Source organism: Asterias amurensis, chromosome 19 (genome assembly GCF_032118995.1).
Source record: "Asterias amurensis chromosome 19, ASM3211899v1".
Classification (NCBI taxonomy): domain Eukaryota; kingdom Metazoa; phylum Echinodermata; class Asteroidea; order Forcipulatida; family Asteriidae; genus Asterias; species Asterias amurensis.
Window position 1 is genome coordinate 1,275,042 of NC_092666.1, and position 26,049 is coordinate 1,301,090.

The 26,049-nt window shown below is 38.3% G+C and overlaps 2 protein-coding genes and 5 non-coding genes across 9 annotated transcripts in view; all 7 read left to right on the forward strand.

Moving 5' to 3' along the window:
• LOC139951362 (sushi domain-containing protein 2-like) overlaps window positions 1-9,101 on the forward strand; it is a 33,049-nt gene extending 23,948 nt beyond the window's left edge. For 2 of the 3 annotated variants that reach the window (XM_071950222.1, XM_071950223.1), the window contains exons 19-20: window positions 5,647-5,750; window positions 6,915-9,101. In XM_071950222.1, the coding sequence (XP_071806323.1) occupies window positions 5,647-5,750; window positions 6,915-7,790 (980 nt within the window). In that variant the 3' untranslated portion in view covers window positions 7,791-9,101. Of the gene's footprint in view, window positions 1-59; window positions 193-1,010; window positions 3,334-5,646; window positions 5,751-6,914 lie in introns of those variants that run through there. The other variant, XM_071950224.1, reaches the window with a different exon arrangement.
• Trnas-aga (transfer RNA serine (anticodon AGA)) lies at window positions 5,835-5,916 on the forward strand. The gene has a single exon. It is a non-coding gene; the product is annotated as a tRNA-Ser (tRNA).
• A 115-nt stretch (window positions 9,102-9,216) lies between the features above and the next one.
• Window positions 9,217-9,298, forward strand: Trnas-uga (transfer RNA serine (anticodon UGA)). Its single transcript has one exon. It is a non-coding gene; the product is annotated as a tRNA-Ser (tRNA).
• Window positions 9,299-9,391: 93 nt separating this feature from the next.
• Window positions 9,392-9,473, forward strand: Trnas-aga (transfer RNA serine (anticodon AGA)). The gene has a single exon. It is a non-coding gene; the product is annotated as a tRNA-Ser (tRNA).
• Window positions 9,474-9,560: 87 nt separating this feature from the next.
• On the forward strand, window positions 9,561-9,642 carry Trnas-aga (transfer RNA serine (anticodon AGA)). Its single transcript has one exon. It is a non-coding gene; the product is annotated as a tRNA-Ser (tRNA).
• A 97-nt stretch (window positions 9,643-9,739) lies between these two features.
• Window positions 9,740-9,821, forward strand: Trnas-aga (transfer RNA serine (anticodon AGA)). Its single transcript has one exon. It is a non-coding gene; the product is annotated as a tRNA-Ser (tRNA).
• Window positions 9,822-17,289: 7,468 nt separating this feature from the next.
• The window catches only part of LOC139951265 (sushi domain-containing protein 2-like), a 31,026-nt gene continuing 22,266 nt past the window's right edge, over window positions 17,290-26,049 (forward strand). The window contains exons 1-3 of the mRNA XM_071950065.1: window positions 17,290-17,468; window positions 24,589-24,743; window positions 25,473-25,550. Of these exons, the coding sequence (XP_071806166.1) occupies window positions 17,408-17,468; window positions 24,589-24,743; window positions 25,473-25,550 (294 nt within the window). The 5' untranslated portion in view covers window positions 17,290-17,407. The remainder of the gene's footprint in view (window positions 17,469-24,588; window positions 24,744-25,472; window positions 25,551-26,049) is intronic.

A 26,049-nucleotide genomic window follows, 5' to 3' on the forward strand; every position in this document is an offset into this window, starting at 1 on the left:
ATGTAGTCCTTCCAAGTAACTTCTATGGTGTTGCCTTTTTGTTATCCGTTATTTTCCAGTGGCCGGTTTGACGGGTGGTGCCGTGGCCGGAATTGTGGTGGCGCTGTTCATTATCATAGCCCTCGTGGTGATCGGTGTCGGCTACATCTTGTTCCGTAGGAAAGAGGGAGTGAAAGATCTCGGCCAATCAGGGTAAGTCTTGTTTGACAACATGTCTTTGTTGTTTTGATTGTTTACAATTCTTGCTTCTTACAAGTTGTGTGTATGTCCTTTAAGCTACTTTTAAAGACATTTTATGTCTTGTACCAGTGAAATTCATAGTGTACATTTGTTTAATGTTGTTTTATGAAATATAAGCCATTAAATATAAAAAAGAATGGTGGCCTGAAAGGGCCATCCAAATATTAATTTACATTAACCATTTCAACTCTACCCTAATTCAGCAAGAACCCCAATTAGGCATGTTTGACCTTAATCAGATAATTTTGACCCCAAAACAGATCACTTTGACTTCAAATGGATCAGTTTGACCCTAAACAGATCACTTTGACAGCAAAACGGATTTGTTTGCCAACATAAAAATTTCCAGTTCTAATAATGTTACTGACCGAAAAAACTGCTTTTTTTCAAGTCTCTATTTAGTGTGACCCTCTTTGGTTCACGCCTAAGGCTTGAAGGCACCCATACACCCACACCCCAGCTTGTATACGCCTGCAACCCTGGACCTCCTATTGTCCCTATTTTGTTGATAACCTTTTTTTGGCAATAGCTCCCATTGGTTTTGTACACGTTTTCCAACTGTGGACCTTTCCCGAACCGTAGACCCTATTGTCCTTTTTTTTATTAGAAGTTCTCGGTTTAAATGTGTATACCTACTTACCCACACACAAAATCAAACAAAAGAGGGGGAAAAAAGAAGAGAATGCAAAATAAATAAATGAATAAAAACATTAAAAAAATTAAATAAGAAAAAAAAAATACATTTAATTGACTTCTGTTTTTCATTCCAGAACTCAGGTGAAGGAGAATCAACCAGCCGAGAATTGGGGAATGGAACAAGAGGCAGCGGACGCCTCGGCTGCACACGCCAGGACCAGACCGAAATTCAACTCGGAAGTCTAAAGTTCAAACAACAACACCTCAACTGCAAAAACTGCTTGAAATACGACTTAGCTATCACAGCGTGCAAACAGGGCCTAATCTTATAAAGCTGCTTTAACAGCTGAATTTTTGAGCTTGCTGTACACTTTCCATTTCATAGCGCTGCTAACCATAAACACATGAATAGGCATGCTAACCTTCCGGTGCTCACTGCACGAAAATATATGATGTCACAATGCAAATTCATGGTGAACCACGATATGGCTGCCTAATTTTTCTGCTAACCTATGAGTACCCTTGCATCTTAGCAAATTTTTCTGCTACAGTAAGATTGAAAATTTGCTTACTGTTAAGCAGCGCTATGTATTTGGGCCGTGGCCTTAAGGGATGTTTCAACTATACTGGCGAGTTTTCATTTTTAAAAAGATATAAGTATCTTACACTTCTTGCAAGTGTTTTTCTGTTCCGGGAAATTTAGAAAAGCACACTATTTGACCTTCCCTGGCATGATGCCAATCGGTCACTTAATGAGTGTCTGTTTTTAATTAGGATAGTTACTACCATTTCATTTCATTGATTAATTCTGGTTGTGAAGCCAAGAACTCCCATAAAATTGAATTTAATCACTATACTAGCCAAGAACCATAGAGAAGACAAGTAAGGATGTTTCAGGTTTAGATTTTTGAAGAAAACCCTGCCTCCGTGAAGTATTAGGCTGCCTTTACCTTTATATTGTAAACACTATAAAAGTGCGGAGAGTTCACCCCAACCCAAAAGTGCCATCGTTTTATAATAATAACCATAGCTTTATATAGCGCACTAACTATATGTACAAACAAGGTACTCAAGGCGCTTAGTATATACAGTTTTTTTTTCATAAAGGTAGGTTAATGAAGTTATGAATTCTGAGACCCAAATCTTAAAGTGATTTTATGGGGTTTTGGTAATCATTAAGGTCAGTTTGTGTGAAGTGGGTGTGGCTTAAAGCAGAAGTTTTACACTTGGGAGCAGGGCCCATTTCTGCTTGCCAGAAATGAGCAGGATACCAATCACAAATTGTACAAGATAGAATACTTTTGTTACATCTTGTTGTTTATTATCTTTTGTTACTTTGCAATTGCTATGTTTGTCGTAAGATTTGCTTAGGATTTTTTTTATTATAGAAACACAGCTTAGTTCGGAAAGAATGTTATAAGTTTAGGTAAATGCATCATGTGGAGGTTCCAGCGAGAAGTTTCGAGTTGGAGACTCTAGGTGATGGCGGCAGACCACGGTCTCGATAAAGTGTGCTTTCTCAGAACTACGTAAACAACTAACTTTATTACACACAGTGCAACTACATTTGAAATAAGAATGAATTTTTGTGCATCAACAAAGTTTTCTTTGTTTCCGAAGGTTGTTTATACCCACAATGTTTTTTTATTCACTGTTTGTTTCTTTTGAAAGTTTGCGTCAAAACATAAGATAAGAAATTTCTTATCCCACACTGGGGACATTAGAACTTGCCTTAAAACATGGATCACGTTACGGCATGCGTTCATCATGCGAGTTTCAAAATGGCGTCCACAAGCGAGTTTCATACTGCCACCTAGCGTTCTAAGATATCTCATTCGGAAAGTTGGACAAAACGACATACAAAATTGTTTGTTTGACAGGAATCGGTTAACCTTTAGTTTCTAGTCAAACCGACCTTCGGTTTTAGTCTAGCACCCTGTGACTTTCAATTGAGTCATACAACCAAGGAATATTAACAGTCTTTTTTTTTTAACTAGTTGGAGGAGTTGTTTTTATTCACCAGACGCTGATTTGTATATTATGCACTAAACAACCTTTTTTGCCAAAATGATAGCCGTGTTTGTAGACTAGACTGAGATTTTCTCAACACTTCTGTGTATTTGTGGGGTGGGAATGGAATAGAAATGTTTTAGTTACGTAATGTAGGAGAATTGCAGATAGTCGGGTACCCGTATAAATCAGGAGTACACATGCGTAGATGAACTTACGGAGACAGGTCATCAGACAAAGATGGCTACTGATTTTGATTTCCAGAAAGTATATATATTTTATTCTGATAAGTGTGTTTGTAGGTAAATAACTGTTTAAAAACTATTCTGTACACGTCATAATCGAAGCCTATGTGCTCATGCGACGTTAGGGACGAGAAATGTCAGACTTTCATCTGAATTCAGACTATTTTTAGAGAAAAAAAAATGTAATAACCGTAATTGTTGTTGTAAAAAAAAATATAAAAAATCTGCTCTTTGATCTACTTCTCTATTGCTGAGGACACTGTTACTAAAGCTCGGTGACATCTAAAACTCAGAGGTTTACCAACAGTTGGAAATGACAAAACTTCAACATACCTTCTAAATTTGTTATCCTAAGACGTTCTTATTACTAATGACTCTCCCCAATGATCTCTTTTATACTGGCAGTAGAGATCAGTGCTTTCACCCATGTGACGTGTAATAAACCACACAAAGCAGAGTTTTATGCTAGTCACATGTACTACACACGATTGGTAATAACGAGCAAAATATACCAAATATTGAATTCAAGTTGATGTATTGTCGCAGAATATTATCACTAGATGAAATGTATGAACTATTCCTTTTTACTAGACAATACTATTTTCTGGGACAATGCACGATAAATATGCATTCGATATTTTTTATATAACTCGCACAAATTATCCTTGTCATTTTGTTTACAATAAACACATTACAGGAAACGAAACCATTTTTGTATTTTAAATATTATGATGCTTGATTTTGGTCTTCAAATTTTATTAATAATTTGTAAATAACTATTATGATTAATAAATATTGATCTGAAATATAGAAACAATATAAACTGATTGTGAATGTATTATTAATATCTTTCTTAACAGTGTAAAATGAAACATCATCAAATAGGTGGGTTTATGGAAACTAAATGAGCCCGCTAGTATGGCCTTCCAAGTCATTTGAACACCGTGTCCATAAAGCCAGGTTTATATACTTCATGCGAATGCGATACGACTTTTGACGTCACAAATAACTTGCAACAGTTGAACTGTTTTCAACTCTTGCGGAGCATTCGCAGTGAAAACAGGGCTGTGACGTCAAAGTTCGCATTTGCAGGAGGAATGCACCGGGCTTTAATAACCGCTTGCACCTTCAGTAGATCCCTTGGCCGAGTTCGGGCGGTGTGCTCTTAGCCCAAGATCGATGTTCTCACGCCGATGACAACACGACCCGAGAACAATACACTCGGAACAAGATCACACACCATCTTTCATCAGGGATCAGTCGAGAACAACACTGTACAAAATGGCGCCACATCATCATCGTTTGGGTGGAAGATATGTGAACAGTGATCCTACGTGTTCTTGAGCATCATTGAGCACACCGCCCGAAATCAATCCGCGAATGGCTGCCATCTCTTAGGTCACGTGCACGTTTGTTGTATGCACCGCACAAAACTCTCAGCCAATGAAATGTCTTCATTATACAAGATGTCTATGGCACGTTTAAAAACACTTATACAAAAACCTCTTGCTGTGTCTGATGAAGTAATTATGGTTGCAACGGAAGCTACGTTTTTTTTTGTTTTTTTTTTAAATGTAATTAGCCCTAACCCAAACCACACAATCCTGGCCATATATCGTGGCCCCGCACCACGACCCCATGCCCCCTTTCATTGTTGGCTCTCATTGCGCGGTCTTCGCTACCATCAACATTGAGCGGGGAAGCTGGTGTTTATAGTCATTTTGCGAATTGGTGGCCCAAGCATTTTGACCGGGATCGTAGCTACTACTAACCTCCTTTTGTATGGTTTTAAAGTCAGCAAATGTCCCCTGTTTGCTATTTACAGCTGACGTTGTCTTCAACCCTTTTTTTAAACCTAACTTATGTCATTGTTCAACCGTTCTGTCAGTTCGTTCTTGTTCCTGTTTATGGTGTATTTGTCTGGCCATCAGGTACCATGCCTCGGCTTCTATAACCCAATACTCTGCCTCGTTAAAAATGCGTCCAGGATTAATTCTTTCAATCAATGTTTTGGCTATCAGTCCAGATTTCAAAAGGGCTCAAGGGGTGAGCAGCACTTTGGGGTAAAATCTGGTAGCATACCTATAGGTTTACTTATTTTGTCCCTGAAAAACACATTTAAAACAACACAAAAAAAAAACAGCAGACGACAGAACTTTACATGCAAAAATATTAAGGTTCTGCTGTTGTTCCATACAGTGGTTGTCAGGGTACCTTTAAAGTCAGGTATCTTGTTAGTGTGGTATCCGGTTCAGAGTTAGTGTAAACTAGGGGCCTTTTAGAAACCACGGCTTCGGCTCTGGATTTGGATCAGGCTAGCCTGGCCCCGCGGTTGTTTTGACAATTGCGGGTGTTTTGCGTAGGCGCTCAGTGCTTCATGGAGCTTGAAGCGAGGATGGAGCTTGAAGCCGAATCCAAAGCCGAAACCGTGGTTTCGAAAAGGGCCTATATTTGTTACCAACGTTTACTTAAAAATGCATCTCTATTATTATATAGATATATTTGTACTATACAGATGGGCGTTTCCGGACTGTAGGAATATCCCTTGGACTGGTCTTCGTGGTCTTCACATGCTTTGCAGTTATCGCTTGCAGTGTGATGATCTACAAGAGAAAACCGGTAAGGAGCCAGTCAAAACAATAACAAACAAACAAGTCCCCCCCAAAATAGTCCATAAATTCTGCAAGTAGATATGTGAAACAAGTAGTCGTGGCCGAGCGGTTAAGGCGATAGACTAGAAATCTATTGGGGTCTCCCCGCGCAGGTTCGAATCCTGCCGACTACGTTCTTTTGGTCCATTTCCTGGTTGTTGTTTTATGACTATGTTTTCTAACGCGTTTAAATTTTTACAAACTGGGAATCTATTTCGAGCACTCGGGATGAGCATTAGCTATCCAATTTGAAGTCCCAATTTCATAGCGCTGCTTCGCACAGGATCGCATGAGAATTAGGCGGCCGGCTGTAATACCTTTTCTACATGGATTTACATTGTTACGTCATTCATTTTCATACAGTTAGCACCGTAAGGTTAGCATGCCTTATCGTGTGCTTAGGGTTAGCATCGCTATGAAATTGAAAATTGATACAGTAAGTACAAAATAAGCGTAAGCATCTCTATGAAAGTGGCCCTTTGTAAAGAACCTGAGATAATTTACTGAAAGATGATGTCATCATAAACGAACGATGATGTCATCCTGAGATATTTTATCTCAGGATGCCAACTTCTTGGAAGTAGAATGTCGGCTTCAAAATAAATTATTTCATCACGGGATGACGGCATCTAAAAAGTAGGATGTTGTCTTTCCAAGAAAACGTCTAAATTGAGCTTTGCGTGGTGTGGATAAAAGAGTAACTATAAATATAAATATGAATAGTAGACTTGCGAGTAACCATGTGAAAAGTCTCTTATGAGGGAGTGTTGGCTCTGAAAAGAGTCGGTTTGGTCTCGACGTTTCGAACAGTATCCTCTGCTCGTCTTCAGGAAATTTTTTTTTTACACATGGTTGTACCCGCAAGTCTACTATTCATATTTATTCTTATCGTTACTTTTAAGAAAATGTATGTTAGAGGGAGATTGTGGTCCAATGACTTAGTTGTAGTGTGTGGACCTTGTGCGGCCGAACTGTGGTTGAAGTTTTTTGCAGAACGGGTTCTATTTTCTCCCGTAGCTAAGGCGGTCATTGTGCCTTGAACCAATTTATTTTGCTTGAATATACAGCATATAACGTATTTAGCGGTTTCCTTTATTAACAGTAATTTTCATATTGTGATCTCGAATCTTAGAAACGATGGTCACCATGGTCTCGACAGCATACGTACAGCGTTGTGGCGCAATCAGACACCCGGGGCATACAGATGCAAGCATCCGGAACGGTAGTCCCCACTACAGCCGTTGTAAATCTTGAGCCCTCCATACCAGACGTAGTATCCCAGACAACTGAAGACGAAAACGATGTTGGAGACGTCTACCTAGGTCCAGACGTTAACCCAGTCGTTACCGGGGTTGAAGCTTCCAAAGGTGATGAGACCAATGTTGACGAACTTGCTGGAAACAAACCTGGCTACAAAGATTCACAAGAGGGCGGTTCGGCAAATACTGACAAACTTGCTGAGAACAAACCAATCTTTGGAGACCCGAAAGATCAAGAGGCCGATGCAACCAAGGTTGACAAACCTGCCGAAAGCAAACCTGGCCTCGAAGATCCACCAGAAGGAGGTGCGGCCAATGATGATAAAATTGCCAAAGACAAACCTAGCATCAAAGACCCGCATGATAAAGAGGGTGGTGCGACCAATGTTGACAAACTTTCGGGAAACAAACCTGGCCTCGAAGATCCACAAGAGGGCGGTGCTACCAATGCTGACAAAGAGGCCGCAAACAAACCTAGCCTTCAAGATCCACAAGACGATGACGCGACAAATGCTGTCAAAAAATATGCCTCAAACAAACCTGACCTTAAAGATCCACAAGAGGGCGCCTGTCCAACTCCCCCACCAAAACCAACGAGACGAGGACAACCGGAAGCTCAAAAGAAAGAGATGGGAAAGGTCAAGGATGCACCAGAACCTGCTGGACAAAATCAAGAAGATCTAAATCCAGCTCTCGAACCCCTGGAAGATTTCGATAAAAAACCAGTAGTGAAAGAGCACTTCATTTAAACAGAGGTACGAAAATTATTTTGAGTAATAACCAATAGGGTCCAGGGCCTTTAAGGGCTAAGTCAAGTAGTAGTTATTTATATATAAAAAACTGCTAAAATTAATAATGTTGGTTAAAACGTAGGATGGCATTCCTACGTGGAGTTAGGAAACGAATCAAAGTAACTTTCCGATTCTTCTCACACTGACGAATGGAGAAAAAAAATCATAATCAGTAATATGTTAAGTAATGTTTTATATATTTCAAAATTATAGCAAAGTTGCGATGTTTTTTTTCTTCATGTTGGACTATTGCGGTTCCATTTAAATAACGAAAAACTCTTCTTGGACGTTTGGAGATTAGAACAGAATTGATATTTTAATTAGATTACTTGTTTCGAATGACTTAAAACTATAAAATAACTGTAATACGCGTTCAACTAAAAACGGTGATGTTCTGAGAAGAGAGTTGGCTCTAGTTTTCTTGCTTGTAAAATCGCATGTTTAATGTTTACTGTTGTACAATAATATTGCTTGAAAGTTCTTGGTTTTAACTCGCAATTTAACTTGATAATACTGGCAAGTTCTTTGTTTGTACCCGCAAATAGTTGTGGTTGTATACCAGCAAGTAACTTGGTTACTGGCAAATTAACTTATAGGCCTATAGTTGTACTTGTAATTATCAGCACCATGCAATGTGTCAAACTTCAACGACTCCAAACTGTTAAAGCCATTATACACTTTCGGAACAGAAAAAAACATATAAAAGTTCACAGATTTACAAAAAACTTACAGGGTTTACGGAAAGTAGTGGTGAAAGACTTCTCTTGAAATAATATTCCATGAAATGCTTTTCTTTTTTGAGAAAACATTAAAACAATTATGAATTCTCGATATCGAGAATTACGGATTTGTTTTAAACACATGTCATGACATGGCGAAACATGTGGAAACAATTAAGTGTGGGTTTTCCCGTTATTTTCTCCCGATTCGGATGACCGATTGAGCCTATTTCACAGGTTTGTTATTTTATACATAAGTTGTGATACACCAAGTGTGGGCCTTTGGACAATACTGTTTACCGAAAGTGCTTTAAGAATTTATTACGTTCAGATTGTCGACTTGGCTGCATGTTCGGAGTGTCGACTTAAAATTGTTCACAGCGTCGACATGAAATAGAGTTTACCCTGCAGGAAAAGTCTGCTAAAACATTGAGACATTCTAGTTTATTACCCGAACAATAAGGAAAGTATAACATTATGGATTTCGCCTTGTTAACGGAAGTTAATTGTTGTAGTTCCTCATTTTTTGTTGCAAATATCAAAAAATTAAAAATGCTTTAAAATAAACTGTTGAGTATGTGTTCCATTTCATCTCTCTTCATTAAAGTCTTAAAATAGTTGTATTATGAGAGTCAAATTAATTTTCGTTCTACTGTAGTTCACGTGTAGTCGTGGCCGAGTGGTTAAGGCGACAGACTTGAAATCTGTTGGGGTCTCCCCGCGCAGGTTCGAACCCTGCCGACTACGTCTTTTTTAATTATATTCCCCAAAAAATATTTCATGCAATTGGTTTGGAGTTTACAGAAATATTGCAACCTGGAAAGGGTGCATTGTACGGCAGTAGTCGTGGCCGAGCGGTTAAGGCGATAGACTAGAAATCTATTGGGGTCTCCCCGCGCAGGTTCGAATCCTGCCGACTACGTTTTGCCTTACTTTGTTTCAAAAGATTTGCAGTAAAAGCTTAAAAAAATAGTCCATAAATACTGCAAGTAGATATTAATTGAAACAAGTAGTCGTGGCCGAGCGGTTAAGGCGATAGACTAGAAATCTATTGGGGTCTCCCCGCGCAGGTTCGAATCCTGCCGACTACGTTTTTGCCTTTATTTGTTTCATAAGCATTGCAGTAAAAGCTACAAAATAAGCTACAAAATAGTCTACAGTCTATTGCAAGTAGATAATTCGCCACAGGTAGTCGTGGCCGAGTGGTTAAGGCGATAGACTAGAAATCCATTGGGGTTTCCCCGCGCAGGTTCGAATCCTGCCGACTACGTTTTTGCCTTTATTTGTTTCATAAGCATTGCAGTAAAAGCTACAAAATAAGCTACAAAATAGTCTACAGTCTATTGCAAGTAGATAATCCATTGGGGTTTCCCCGCGCAGGTTCGAATCCTGCCGACTACGTTTTCGCCTTGCTTTGTTAAAAAAAAACAGTCAAAACTACACAATAGTCTACACATAATGCAAGTAGCGAATTGAAACAAGTAGTCGCGATAGACTAGAAATCTATTGGGGTCTCCCTGCGCAGGTTCGAATCCTGCCGACTACGTTTTGTTCAGACATTCATTTTGTTATCAACAAACAAGAACAAGTGGCATTATCATCTTCAATTACAAGCCTTAGGATCAAATCCGAAAAGAGCAATGTTTGCTGATTTTAAGCGTTCGCAAATAGAACAATTAATATTTGGTTTTAATCAAATGAAAGACGTATAACATAACAACAAACTCTCAGCTCGCTGCATTGGTCACGTCATGGCGCCATAATTAAACCAATGTATCCAAGCATGACCGCGTTGTTACATGCATGCCTGCATAATAATAGGAGACTACGTCAACTGCTGTTACCTGAAATAAAAGAGCACTCGTATGCCAATTTTGTACAATTGGATAGTTCTATCACAAACCATGATGGAGGAAGGGCACGAACCAGCATATCACAGCCTATATCCGTAGCCACCACTTAGGTCAACATGAAGTTTGTTTTCATTAGTGTTTGTCGACTGGGAATAAGAGAACCAAACAGCATATTGCTCTACTTAGAAAAACATTCATGTTTATGTAGCAAATCTCAAACGACAAACTTCAGCTGTAAAAATGGAGTTGGAGTTGCTGCCATCTTGTTGGCCCTCTCTCGGCAGTCTCCGTCTAGGGTAAGAAAACTTTATTCACTTTTAGTTAATATTAAATGGGCTTAATTGCTTGTGGAAGAGTGCAGTAAGTCATACGTCTCACACCTGTTATGCAACACTTTCCTTCCACAAAAAAAGGTATGCCAATGTTGTGAGTCGATCCACACATAGAGGGCGCTGTTCAGCCTTATTTTATATTATATCTGTAAAAATAAACCGAGATATGAGTTATAAGCACCGGCTTGAGCTAAGACCAACAAGGGAACAAAGTATCAACTAATAAAAAGTATATTAATATGACGTTTTAACGGGTATTGGTAAGATATGGGGTGGGGATGTGCACGCAAGATTTGAATATAATTTTACATGGGAAATGGTCACAAGGAAAACTTCACTTGCCTGATTTGCTAAAAATGTTCGTTATAAATGAGTTGCCTGGTAAAATAGGAAGTTTCAACTGTAATCGTATGGGTCCCGACTGGGCACGTGAGTTGCGTCTTTGGCGCTTGTAAAGTCTGCCAAATTTCTGTCTGCGAAATCTCAGGTCCACTTATTCAGTAAATTTGTTGTGATTTGCGGAATAGTCAAAACTGGCGGCCTCGGCTTAGTGTTTGAGTCCACAACGTGCCAAGGCCAAGGTCAAGACCGGGGTCATTGTGGGGAGACCAAGGCCGAGCCCATGGCCGTCCGAATTCGGCCTCACGGCCGGCCTTGATGAGACCTCAAACACTTGTTTTCAGCTTTAAAAAAAAAGTATGAAAACAACAATGCAAATGATTCAGACACTTTTTAGCAGCGTATTGCACCCTGCTGTACCCTCAGGCTCCGTCCTCTCGTCTGAACCCGGGCACGTATACGCGCAGCAGGTGCAATCGTCAAAAGAACTGCAGGGCCAAGCTAGCCTGAGCCGAATCTGGAGCCGGCTGTGGTTTCGAAAAGGGCAATAGTATATTTTCTTACTTTTGTGAAAACTTTGGTTGGTGAATGCATAAGACCATAGAATGTCTCACTGTTGTTTCGAAACGGCGGCTTGAATTTTGCCTTTGACTCGGGCTCTTCCAGATATAAAACGTGCACTTTTGGACTGAGCCCAAACCAGAGCCCAATCCGAACCCAAGCCAGGGCTTAGTTTCGAAAAGACCCATTGACCCTGCACCATGAGAACATGTTCTCATGTCCACAGTTTGTACGAGTGCTTAGGGCATATTCAAACGGAATAACTCTCCTGTTTGCTGTGCTAACCAGCGGAAGTGAGGCACGGCTTACAAATCCAAGATAACCTTCGCTTTGGAATTAATTTGACCCCCATGAAAAGTGCGCGTGGGTTGTGTTGCACAAATCAAATAGGTATGTTAATATTTAACGCGATGCACAAACATAGGAGATCAACCACGCACGTACATGTATGTCTCGAGTATTAACATTTTTGGTTCAACTGAAAAAATACATTTAGAGTGCACCCCACTTATCCAACGAGTAATTAACATTAAATTATAAAGATCATTGTATCTTCATGGAAACGGTACATACGTATATCTTTGTACAGCAAGTCGTATGAAAATACGTTGGCTGTTTTTTAAACCAGGAGAGGACAAAGTTGTTGGAAATTTGTTTTGTTTTGTGGAAATAAATGTAAATTGAATTGAATTGAACTTCCTGTTGATGCTGACATCATGAGAACATCAGCATAAGTATTGGAATTGTACTACCTATTGAACCACTTGTAGTGTTGCATGGAGTCCAACATATTAGTCTATAGTGTCTATAACGACGATTTTATAAGTCAATTCAGGCATCCTTTTAAGTTTTATTTAATGTAACAAGCAAACTTTTTAATTTTATTTAAAAAAAAGTTAATGGCTGTTGGCAAACTGCTTCAAACTATGACTACATGATGTGCGTGCAAAATATTATTACTGGTCTCACGTTTTGACCCTACTAGAGCTACGTGAGAAGAATGAGATAATAAATCATGCATTCAGTTTAAAAGTTTGTTTTCGTCATACTATTCATTGAATCATAAGTCTTTACACAATAAACATGTTCACAACAAAATGTATGTATTGAGGTAACAGACAGCACACAGTGGAACCGAGTTCAGTAGTGACAATACTAAAAGTGCAACCGTCAGACGTTGAAGTTACATTGTTATATCTCCATGTACTGATGGTTATAATACCATTTGACACAAATAAAATATTCAGAAGAATATCCATACATAGATAATAATAATAAATAATATGAACACTTATAGTGCGCCGGTATCCACCACAAGTGATGCTCATGGCGCAAGGAAGAAACACAAAATTAATGAAAAGCAGCTGTGAAAAAGTGGGTTTTGAGGGCCTCTTTGAACTTATGAATAGAGGACATGTTACGGATATTAAGAGGCAGATTATTCCAAAGTAAAGGACCAGCATGAGAAAAAGCCCTGTCACCCCAACTGTTGTGGGTGTGGGGAACAACCAGTAATGACGAAGTGGATGATCTAAGACATCTGGAAGGATTGTAACGGGTAATTAATTGACAATTATACTGAGGAGCAGAACCATGTAAAGAATGAAAAACAAGCAGAAGTAATTTGTATTGAATGCGATATTGAACAGGGAGCCAGTGAAGATGTGTGTGATGCATAAAATGATGTCCCAGCTCTGGGGTGTTTGTGTGTGTTTTGATAGTTTCCTCGCTCCCCAACCAAAGTGACTACAATACGTCTCTAGTGGATAACAATGGTATATTTCGACATGGTGTTTTTTCAGCAAGAGTTGTGGGCCCATTTTTATCACACACATTTTTTGTTCCATTATATGTTATATATTATGTTACGTATTTTGTTTCATTTAAATATATTTATCTATCACTTTATTGCTCAAGATTGTTGTTACGGTAGCTCTTTTTTGTTTGTTCTTGTAATTTTGATTTGTTTTCCCGCACCATTTTCTTAAGATTACACCACCAATAAATATAATTGCTAGCGTTGCTTTCTTTGTTACATAGGGGGTCCGTACTCGACAAGCTCTGCTTTTTATGGGCCCCTCCATCTCCACCATGTGTTTTGTATTGGTTTTTAGTTTTTGTTTTCTATTTTTGGGTGCGTTCGTTTAGCTTCCCTGGATCATCCCCGGTCTGCCCCGGTGCGTTCGAATAGCTTTTGACGTCATTCCAGGGGCTCGCCCAGGTCAGCCCACAGTGCCCTGCTTGTGGAGTGGGTCACTTGGGGGCTGGCCCCAGGTAAACGACGTCACTACGAGAGCAGTGAGTGATCGTTCGGTTAGCTCTTGTCAGGGGCTCACCCGAGTGAGCACCTTGGGGTAGACCCTGGGAAGCTAAACGAACGCACCCATTGTTCGATTGCAGGGAGGTTTACCCGCACGTTCCGCGGTGAACGTAAACGCGAACGTCAGAAAACTGTGTCGTTAAAATTTCACGTTTTAAGCATACGTGAGGTTACCATTTTTTACGCCAGGTTACCAGGTACGTATGTGCGCGCAGACGTCAAACGTGAGCATGCAATAAGCCAAAAGCGGTGACGTGACGAGATAAATTATCACCGGAAGACGACATCCTAATTTTAGGATGTCGACATCCCGAGATAAATTATCGCAGGAAGACGACATCTTATTAGGATGTCGACATCTAGACATAGTTATCTCATGTTCTCGTAAAGCCCTCCTCCTTTCCGTATCGCAAAGTAGATGCGGGTTCAATTACCGCTGTGGACGAGGTTGATTTAATAGTGGTCGAGTTGACCTTGTTGCTTGAAGGTCCTATGTATTTTTGAAGTAGTTTATCATTCACCTTTGTTTTACAAGACACACACACGTTTTTGTTGACCCCGGATAACAAGGACCTCTCTTTGTTCTTCCATTGTTTGAACAATGGAAAATGGAAAATGGTGGTCACTTTTGGAGTGTTTGGTTAAGGCCGTATCTCTAAATGGCTTATGTGGTTGTGTTTACGAATTAAAGCACTGGACACGTTTTGTAATTGTCAAAGACCAGTATTCTCACTTGGTGTATCCCAACATAACCTTTTAAATTTGTGGGCTCAATATTGGTCATCAACGTTGCAACAACAAAAAATATGAAAAGAAAAAACACCCTTCTTGCACAACTTTGTGTGCTTTCAGATGGATAATAAAAGGCGTCAGTCTTTTAATATACTTGAGTGAGAAATTACCTCGTTCTAAAAAACTACGTTACTTCAGAGGGAGCCGTTTCTCACATTGTTTTATACGGACAACAACTCTCCTGTATTTGTATGACTCTTTATTTCCCACATTGGTACACGCCACACACACACATACATGATTTGTTACTATGGAGTTCCCCCAAAACAACTATTCTTTGAAATCAAGTATTTTGATTGTATGACTCAATAACAGCCAGCCAGTATAAATACTTTTATTCCATTGAACTCTGTCACCATGACTTTATATTCTGCAATGCTGTATAAAAGTGTCTGTACATTTTTGCTTTCCATTTCCTCGTAGTTATTTGTGTGCCTTTGGCCTTCCTGTGTAAAGTTGACCGTAGACTGAAATGTGACTAATTTTAGACAGGTTTGCCAGTATCCTGCAAGTAAATTTTAATGGAAATAAAAACAATCGTTTTTCTTGTAGAATAGAAAATAATAAAGATGCTATATGTTTGGTATTTGTATGATTTTTGTTTTTTGCTAGAAAATACATAAACTGCTAGACCATAGAAGTTTGAGATCGAGGGTGAAAAAAAAAACATTGCACATTTTGCATGACATCGATTCAAATAAAAGTACGTAAAAGCTCACTGAGCATAATAACTTTTTCTTTTTTTCTCATCAATAATGACATTTCAGACAAAAGTGCGTCAATAGATGTTTTCTACTATCATCTTCATTACACCGTGTAATCTCGGTGGTCTAGTTTTTATAACAGTTTAACACTGCTCTAGAATTGCAAAGGTCGTGTGTTCACCTAAGCAACATGTCTGGGAAAAGTACAGAGTATACAGTGATAACAAGCAATTAAGGGTAAAACCAAAATTGCTATGTATACGTTTGATGCACTCTTAAAGGGAAGGTACACGTTTGGTAATCACTCAAAACTAACTTAAAAACTTACTTGGTATAGAGCGTTGGAGAGCTGTTGATAGTATTAAACGTTGTGGGAAACGACTCCCTCTGAAGTAAACGTAGTTTTTGAGAAAGAGGTAATTTCTCACTAAAATAATAAAAGACTTGTTCCCATCTGAAAGCACACAAATTCGTCCAACAAGGGTGTTTTTTTACTATCATCATTTTCTCCCAACTCCGATGACCAATTGAGCTCAATATTTCACAGGTTTGTTATTTTATGCATACGTTGAGATACACACTGAGCTGTGACAATTACCAATAGTGTACCTTTTAAAATAAATGCAAATACCAACGTTTATTTCAGCGTTCGACACTGTATAGAGCATTTTGAGAAGCATTTCACTTCGTCTGTGACAATTACCAATAGTGTACCTTTTAAAATAAATGCAAATACCAACGTTTATTTCAGCTTTCGACACTGTATAGAGCATTTTGAGAAGCATTTCACTTCGTCTGTGACAATTACCAATAGTGTACCTTTTAAAATAAATGCAAATACCAACGTTTATTTCAGCGTTCGACACTGTATAGAGCATTTTGAGAAGCATTTCACTTCGTCTGTGACAATTACCAATAGTGTACCTTTTAAAATAAATGCAAATACCAACGTTTATTTCAGCTTTCGACACTGTATAGAGCATTTTGAGAAGCATTTCACTTCGAAGGTAATGTGAGGTTATGCAAAAACCAAGTCCCCAACATTTGAATCTGAGTTACTGGCTGTAACGTTTTGAAGACTGTGAGCTCCAATTACGGATTATTTTTACCTGTGTGGTGAAACCGCTTCGGAGTTTTGTCGATATCTAAAAAACGAGACAATCGTTGAAAAGAAATGTTAGTTTGATTGTATACGTCCACATTTATATGGGATTGAAACAATCGAACGGTTCCAGAAACCAAAGGAAGGCTTATACATTTAATTGCCTTTAATTGTGTGAACTAATTCATTTTAGGATTAGCTGAACTAATCTTTAAAAATGTGTAATCCTTTCCAGCATGCAATGAGTAGGCCTAAGTGAACTGTTATACTCGAATCAAAATAGTTAATTTCAGATGTCATGAGATCGCAGTTGCACTAAGCACACAAAGATTTAAGTCACTATAATCTGTTTGTGCATTACTTAGTGTTAGAAATAATAATTACACTACGAGATATAGTGCAGTGTAAATGTAAATTGACATGATGTCTGACTAGAAGTGGAGTTTGGACTTTATTGTCCGGCTTATTCCATTCTGTAAAATAGGTAAGTCATCGATTGAAGGAAACCGTCAATACAACAAAACTGCTCGTGTAAAAAGTTGCGCAAAATGCCTGCTCAAAATTTATTAAAGTGTGATAAATGGCAGGATTTATTAGCTATTAATGCTACTCTTTGACGAACTCATTGTGAACATTCAGCTTATTTTGTGAATAGTTAATCCCCTTCAACCAAAATCCTTTGACCTGGAATAGTTTTTTGTAAGTTCAAAGTCGAAGCGTCGGGTGTGGAGCGGAGCAGACGTTTTTTGTTTCTACACGCTCTTTTTAGGCGGGAACGCAGGGAAGTTGTTGCAAATACTGACGACAGTATCTTTTCAGTGAAACATTGTCTCTGCGACGCAATTTATGCAAGATGGCGTCTAAAATCTACGGATTACTTATTCTTCTTGCTGTGGTTTCATCAACATTGGCGGGTAAGTGTTGTGTTGTTTAGAGAAGCAGTCATAAAATAAGATACATTTAATGATCACATATTTATCATATGTTTTGCATTTTGCTTGTTAGACTGGTTACCATGTTACCAACCACAGTAGTACTGTATAATTTATTTACTGGCTCCCCGTATAAAATTGTAAAATAATTAATTCACCAATAGAGCAAGGAACAAAAGAGAGGCATGGTGGATTATATTTTATAAATAACGTTCTAAAATCAATAGTTTTATTCCATTACATTTAGCAAAACACTGACGATTTTTTTTGTGTAACAGTTTACTATTCAATATTATATAGAATATTTCTTTCGTTAGAATGTGAAAGTTTTCTGTGTATTGAAAACGAGAAAAAAACCGACTCAAACGGAGACTATATCGACATAATAAAATCTTCAAATACTTTAATAATCAAAATCATTGAACAAAAAATATTCTTGCAAATTGTAATAAATACAATTTTATTTTGTTCACAATAGGCTTGCAAACAATTTGGTAAAAATTAACTATGAAGCAAAATTCAAACACGAGACGAGAATATTCTTAAAAACCCTAATTGACAATCACGCCTGAATTTGCGAGCGACCATTATGTATTAATGATAACGTGAACGTTATTAGGGAAACATCCTTTACTGTTTACAGGTTACCGTAACGATTGTCAAGTCCCTATTCTCGAATTTTCTTTGAGAATGTTATTTTACTTTCATATTATTATTTCATGGCTTTAGACTTTACCAACAACATGATTAGCCAAACTACATTAAACTAAAGCATTTGAAGAATGACTGTTGTTTGCCTGGGATGATTTCACAAAGAGTTAAGACTAGTCCTAACTTAGGACTAGTCCTAGCAGATATACAAATTACATGGATAGTCCTAAGTTAGGACGAGTAACTGGTCCTAACTCGAGATAAGACTAGTCCTAACTCTTTGTGAAATCCACCCCAGGTCTTATGGATAAGTTATACTGTGCAGTCCTCAGTTATTACCATATTGTAATACTCAGGACCCACACTTTTAAGCTGTGATTATTGTGGTATGCCTGATTCCATGAAAGCATTATCAGTTAAACCAGTTAGTTCTCACTTATCTTACATTTACTCATCATACACAAACAGTTGCGACTCAGATAATGACATGGTATGCCTGATCTGCCCTGATTCCATAAGCGTCAGTAGTGTTCTAGTGCAGACTTCAGTCCAAAACTCGCCCAAACGGTTGGACTCTGATTATGGTGGTATGCCTGATCTCAAGTTAGCGCAATCAGTTAACTAGTACAGCCCTTCGTCCAATACCAAACAGTAACTCAGCACCCAAACGGTTGGGCTCTGATTATGTTGGTATGCCTCATCGATCCATGTAATAATATTAGTACATGTATATACAAAATAAAGGCGCCGGTATCCATCAGAAAAGATGCTCATGGCGCAATAACCGGAACAATGTAATTGAAAGAAATAATTAAATATATATATATCTATACTACAAAAAGCATGATTGATAAGTTACCAGTGCATTCCTCAGATTATAAACCATATCACTCAACATTCAAACTATTGAAATGTAGTTATGGTGGTACATGTATATCCCTTTGTTAAAGTACAAATACTGTACTAGATACAGCAGTCAGTCAGTTGAAGGGTATGGGTTTAACACATGAGGTTGTGGCATTTTGCACTATTTCTGCGCATATGAATTTTGGCAGCGGTTAGAAGACATTACTTTTAGACTTTGGAAGTCTAGTGCGTGCTCGAACTTTATTAAAAGCAAAGCATACTATTGACGCTCGGAACCGTTCGATTGTTTAATACAATAAAAAGTAGGCCCTACCTGGGAAAATATCATTTCAAAAGGTGGTAGCATTTATGAAGTAACACAAACAAATCTGGAGCCGTTTGGCCTATATGCCCACCGATGCATGAAAAAATAATCCACAAACTGAGACACGTTTCATCCGTTAACCGTTAAGAAATTTAAACAGTTTTGAACCTGTTTCTCTATCCACATTCTAGTAGAAGGGAATCGTTTCTCAAAATGGTATACAATCAAAAGTTAGTTGCAATGCTTCCTAAAGTTGTTTTTAAAGGTCAATACTTTTTGGAGTAAATACCACAGTAAATACCGAGGCCCAGGAGCCTTCCCCAGAGGTAAAGAAGATAAAGTACGCTGAATATCATCAACTGAGGGGTTAATACTAGATAGAGCTGGAATTGGAAAGTCACCTATTTATATAGGCACTAGTATAGACACGATTGGTAAAAAAACAGTATTCTCACCTGGTGTATTACAACATAGCCTATGCATAAAATAACCAACTTGTGAAAATTTGGACTCAATGGGTCATCGCAGTTGCAAGAAAACAATGAAAGAAAAACACCCTTATTGCACATAATGTTTGTGCCTTTAGATGCATAACAAAAGTCATTATTCCGCTGGTCTTTTGTTAAAAGTCATTATTCCGCTGGTCTTTTGTTATTTTATTTATTTATTATTTTGAGTAACTACCAATAGCGTCCAATGCCTTTAAGACCTCCCACGCCTTCAGAACCAGACTATGTACAAGCTTTCGCAAAAGTTCGTTCGACGATTTAAGCTTGCACAATCTTTTGGGGGAATGCGATGACTAATCATAAATGCATGTGCAATAATAATGTATAAGGTGTCAAATATTTCACAACAAATTATTCGTCGATCACAAAGACCCAAAGTCAAAGTTGAACATGACCTATTAGTCATCCTTTAGATTGGTACCCTGTCTTTATCAGCAAGGGTACTTGCTTTTCATAACCATTGATTTCATTGGTTACATTGATTTCATTGGGTAATATTGTGCAGTGACGTGAGCTTTCTATGTGTTTTTATTGGTCCGAGGTAACGTTTTGCAGTTGCACTTTTCGGTCGTCTGTATATCTAGGTGAAAGGTGAGTATGGACGGGGATTGACCTAGGCTTGAGGCAACCTCTCTGGTGTAGTTCAAAAGCCTCCAAGTGTGACGTCAGGATGTTCAGGCTAGTCTTCCTTCGGCAAATGTAACTCTTTAGCGCATGCTCGGCGCCTTTGGAACCGTCTCCCTCATCAAATTCGTTCCGCGGATTCACTTGCAGTTTTCAAGGAACATCTCAAAACTTTCCTGTTCAATGACTGATTGCTTCGACTGTTTTCCCATTACAGTGCCATTATTTATTTGCTTATCGTATAGTTTCTTATTAAGCGCTGTTGTGGTATACATTTTGTAAGAGTGCATATGAATGTCTCTTATTAATATTATTATAGCTACTCCGGCCTCTGAAACCAACAATGACGTAATTTTTACGAGTTAGCCTGTTCTTCCTAAGTCGAGATAGGGTTAATCCTAGCATTTCGTAAAATTGGCTGCTGCAGCAAGTTTTGGCGGGTGACCAGAGTCGACTGAATTGCTCATAGTCGAACTAGATGTCACTCGAACGCTGCGTAGTTAAAGAAACACGTTGCCTTGGATCGGACGAGTTGGTCTATAAAAAGCGTTTGTTATGAAATGCATATGGTTGGAAGTATGTTTTAAAAGTATAATACAATAATCCACACAAGTATCACTCAAAATTGCACGGATTTCCGTTACGTCGCGAACTAACACGGTCGGCCATTTATGGGAGTCAAAAGTTTGACTCTCATAAATGGCCGACCGTGTTAGTCGACGAGGTGAAAAATAAAACCACGCAATTTCAAGGCATATTTGTGTTGATCATTGTATTCTACTTTTACAACATCTTTCCACCTATATCCATCATTTTATAACAATCGGTTACAGAACGCTTTTAAAAGACCAACTCGACCGATCCAAGGCAACGTGTTCCTTTAAAATGGCTAGTCCAACTGGACCAACCTAGATCAGAAGCACTGTTTTTCTAGTCTTAATGAAGTTGTTACGTCACTTTGCCATGATGGCGTTGTGGTTGCGTTTCCGATAATTTTTTTAACAACATTTCTAAGTCACGCACAAAATTGGTTTAAATAAATGGTAGGTGTTTGACAATGAAACATCAATTGTTAAGGTTGTGACGTTTGCAAGGGGTTTCCCGAATGGTATCCCGTTTTCTTGTCAGCACCATTGTAGTAAGCAGTTGTGTAGGAAGGTGTATGACTAATGACACTTCAAGTGGTATGCAATACGAAAAAGGCGACGCGTCACGTACCATCCAGAGATATGAAAGATATGTATATTTCATATCTCTTAGGGTATTCAAATAGAGACTATTTGAATAGAGACTATTTGAATAAGGCTCTGGGATTGGTCCTTATAGCGTGCATTGTGATAAAGTGTTTGTGTCTGTTCAAAGTCTGGCTGTAGTGGGTAGCGTTGGGCTGTAGTAAACCAGTCACCTGCTCCCAATTTCATAAAGCTGCTTAAAGGCACTGGACACCTTTGGTAACTGTCATCTCAACTAAATACATAATAACAAATCTGTGAAAAAAAATCGACTATTTTTTTCATCGCAGTTGCAAGATAATAATAAAGTAAAATTATAATAAGTGCTTTCAGAGGAAATAAAAGGCTTCAGGCCTGAAGTATTTGATTGTTGAGTGAAAAATTACCATTTCTCACAAACTGCGTTACTTCAGAGGGAGCCGTTTCTTACATCATTTTATATAAAAACAGCTCCCTATATATTGCTCGTTATTCCAACAATGTGGCTGAGTATATTCCAAAGAAACGTTGACATAAAACCAAAAACAGATCCACGTAGTCGGCAGGATTCGAACCTGCGCGGGGAGACCCAAATGGATTTCTAGTCTATCGCCTTAACCGACCGGCCACGACTAACTGAAATAATTTCCTAACTGAAATAATTAAAACATTATTTTCAGAGCAATTGTTTTTGTGTGAGTGTGTGTTTTCTTTTGCAAATAAGTTCACTGTAAAACAAACAAGTTGACTGTTTATACCACATAGTGTGGCTAATGATTGCAAGAGATGTAACAGTAATCCATTGCTACATAAATTATTTCCTTGCAATAGGGCCTACTTATTTATGGTGCCTTGTTTTATTAATAAATAATAATTATTAATTTATAATCTATGCGATAAGGATAGACACAAGCTTTCAAATAGCGCAGCTGCATAAACGTAAACCAACCAATCAGCACACTCCAGAGAACAGGTGGTAGTCCATTTTTTTTTAACAGCGCCCAATCAAAACGCTCAATATTGTTTAAAAGAAGCAACGACAGTCGCAAAGTAAATTTTCACCCTTTTAAAACGTAACGCTCATTCTTTAATAACCTTTGAATGATAAAAGGGGCAATTTGAGCGCGTTATACAATGTTGTCGATAGATGCAAGATGTTATCAGGTTTTGCGTGATGATATTTTGTCACAAACTTTACCCGAAGGCACAATAGCAATTACAGGTTGGAATTGGTCTGTTTTATCTTCAGTCTTGCAATAAAACACAATAATACATTAGCTTTATGAACAATGTGCAGTGTAAGAACTCAATGGCATACAAAGTTAATGTTCCGCATGTTGTAGATGGGCCCGCGACCACTGATGTATTTTAGATCAATGGATCTGACCAACTATTTATTAATGCTAATGAGGCTACTCACGTCTAAATAAAACTGCAAAATAAGTAAATAATATCATAAACTACAAATAATTATAATTTCTATAACCGAATGTAAAACTGCAAATAAGTAAATAATATCATAAACTACAAATAATTATAATTTCTATAACCGAATGTGATCAGTCTGGTGTTAAATGTGACACTCACAATGACCTGATGAACGACTTGTGATAATGAACAAAATACAAAATGGCGACTGTATTCAGAGAAAAATTGACAGGGAAAAACCATGTTTGCATTTCCATATCACATCCACCCCTACTTGGGATATTATTGCTGGCTGAAAGTTAATGCATAACCGGACCCTATTTATCTTTGGTTAATCACTCAACGAATTTCACGAAATGAAAAACATGTTGTCTGTCATGTATTGACATGAGTTTAATATTACTTCATACTTTACTAAGTGTCTACTGTATGCTGTGGAAATTACCTGTTGGGGTGGGGCATGCATGTTCGTTGTGTACAGGTGGACCGCTGTACTGTGGCAAACAGATCGAAAACTTGACGCACAGATCATCGTTCAAATAATAGTGGCCACTATTTTATAATGCGCCATGTCTGTCTAAAAGACACCCCCGGCGCAGGCAGGAGAGAAAGCAGAAGCAAGTGGACCTACAATGAGTTACATAGATAACATTTTAAGCGCTATAATAAGTTTTTAAGTGAGTTTTGAAGCTGGTATTTAAGTATTGGTTTGCGTGGAGGAATATTAAAACTGTTTTCTTGACATTTGGTGGTTCTTATTCCCAAATCGGTAATTCAGCAATACAAGGCCGAAAATACATTTCAGTTAATTTTTCGTTCAGCTTGCATAAAAAACGATTATGAAACCTTTTCTCAGACAGGCCAAATTCACGTGGTTTATGATCCTAAAGTAGTAAGCCCATAACAATTCGAACCGAGAAACAGATTTAAAGGCAGTGCTGTGCATGCATAAAACAGTATGTAAATAATAGGCTCTTTGTCATCGGAATTGCAAATTAAGACAATGAAACAAAGAAATACTTGAAATTGTTGCATAGATATGTTCTGTGAGTAACATGCCTTTGGAAAACTTCGTCGCTGATTCAAATATCTATTTTGGTTTTGCATTTTTTCTTGGGGGTGGAAAATTACCTCTTTATCGAAAATGATTCAATCGTTTCTTTAACAATGATTTATAATATCAACAGCTCTCCAGTGCTCCTATCAAGTCAGTTTTTATGGGTAATAATTTGTTGAAGTAACCCAAGGGATACCCCTCATCCCTCATCACCCCCTGCAGAAGTGTTCTGTGGTCTTGGTGCAAAGGCGCTCCTGTAGTAAATAATTATTTATAATAACTCTTCCTAACCCATCGCCACAAGAGGGCGCTCATAGGAGTACAGCTTTTTTATAAACAACACACTGCAAGGTGCAACAGCTGATCAAGACGCTGTCCACAGCGGGATGATCCCCCGTTTCAAAATGTCTTCCAACTTTAAACTCCTATGTTTTCCTCCTGTTTCTTTCAGCTTGCGAGGAAGATGACAGGCTCCCAAAAGATCAGTTATTTCCCTCTGGGCTTTCGACGGGAGACAGGCATCTACCCCGTGTGAATAATGCCTACGTGGAGCTGAATCTGAAAAGTCCTCTCACGTACTACGGGAAGAAATACTCGTCAATATTTGTAAGTGAAACAATCCCAGTGCATTTTTAAATATTAAAAAATACACAAATAGGACCAATGTTTAGGGCCAAATGTCATTCAAAATACATCAAGTTGGAAGTCAACAACCCCAAGGTCAAAATTGGGTAACATTTTTCACTGGAAAACTCTTTACTGGGGGCTCTCAAAACCTGTCTAAATATTGAATTTTTGATCTGAGGGCATACCAAAAATTTTAATGAGCTCGAAGTTGTTTTCTCCTTCCTTATCTAGGGGGATGAACTCCAGTTGCGATAACGTAACCCTTCTGACGTAACCCTCCTGCTGTAACCCTCCTGCCGCCGTCGGGAGGAGGGTTATGTTATCGCAACTACATGTAGGATGCATCCTACTCCTAGAACTATGAGGTTCGTTCCGCTATCATCTCCACTACTCCTAGAACTATGAGATTTGTTCCGCTACCGTTTTCATGTGGTGAGGATAGCGGAATGAACCTCTTAGTTTTACTAGGAGTAGATGATCCCGGAGGGGAAAATTATTTTTCTTTTGCAACGCCATAGACGCAAGTTTTGTTCAAATCTTGTGTCATCGAAGTTGAGGAAACAACTTGAAGAAGGCTATAGATACAGTATAAATGAATTCAAATCTTGTTATAAAGATAAATTTTAAATAAAACTTGATACATTCCAAATATCGCCAACTTTGTTAGCCTACAGAATTTATTTTTTAATTTTCTGTTTATCTCCACAGATCAACGACAATGGAGTGCTGTCATTTGTCAATGCTGCCGGGTCGTTTAAATGGCAGGAACTACCTCTTCCACCAATGGTAAGACATCATTTCACGTGGGGTTGGGTTAACTTGACATTGTAGTGACTGCTCCTTTGACTTCATTCAAAGAATGTGAATAGAACAGCTGGAGACCAGACAACTCATCCGTAGGACCAAGTTATTTTTTTTTTACCATACCGTGATCGAGTTGTTATTATTGTTGTGATATAAGTAAAGTAAATAAAAGTAAATCTTCTACTAATTATTTCTGTATAATAATGTTTTATTGTTTTAATGTTTTAATGTTTTAATTGGTTTGTTTAACCTGTTATTTTGAATAACTTGAAGAGCTGCAGCTGGTTAAGTATAGAGTCATACACAAAGTCTCACGGCTTCACTGGGACACACTTGTGATAAATAATTGTTTAATAATAATGATAAGTTATAGAATCGCAGGATTTAGGCTATATAAACAGTAAATTCGTGTAAACGTGACAGTAACGGAGGTCGGCTGCTCAACCGTTGACTTGTCTTGGCCATCCGTTGAGTTGTCTGA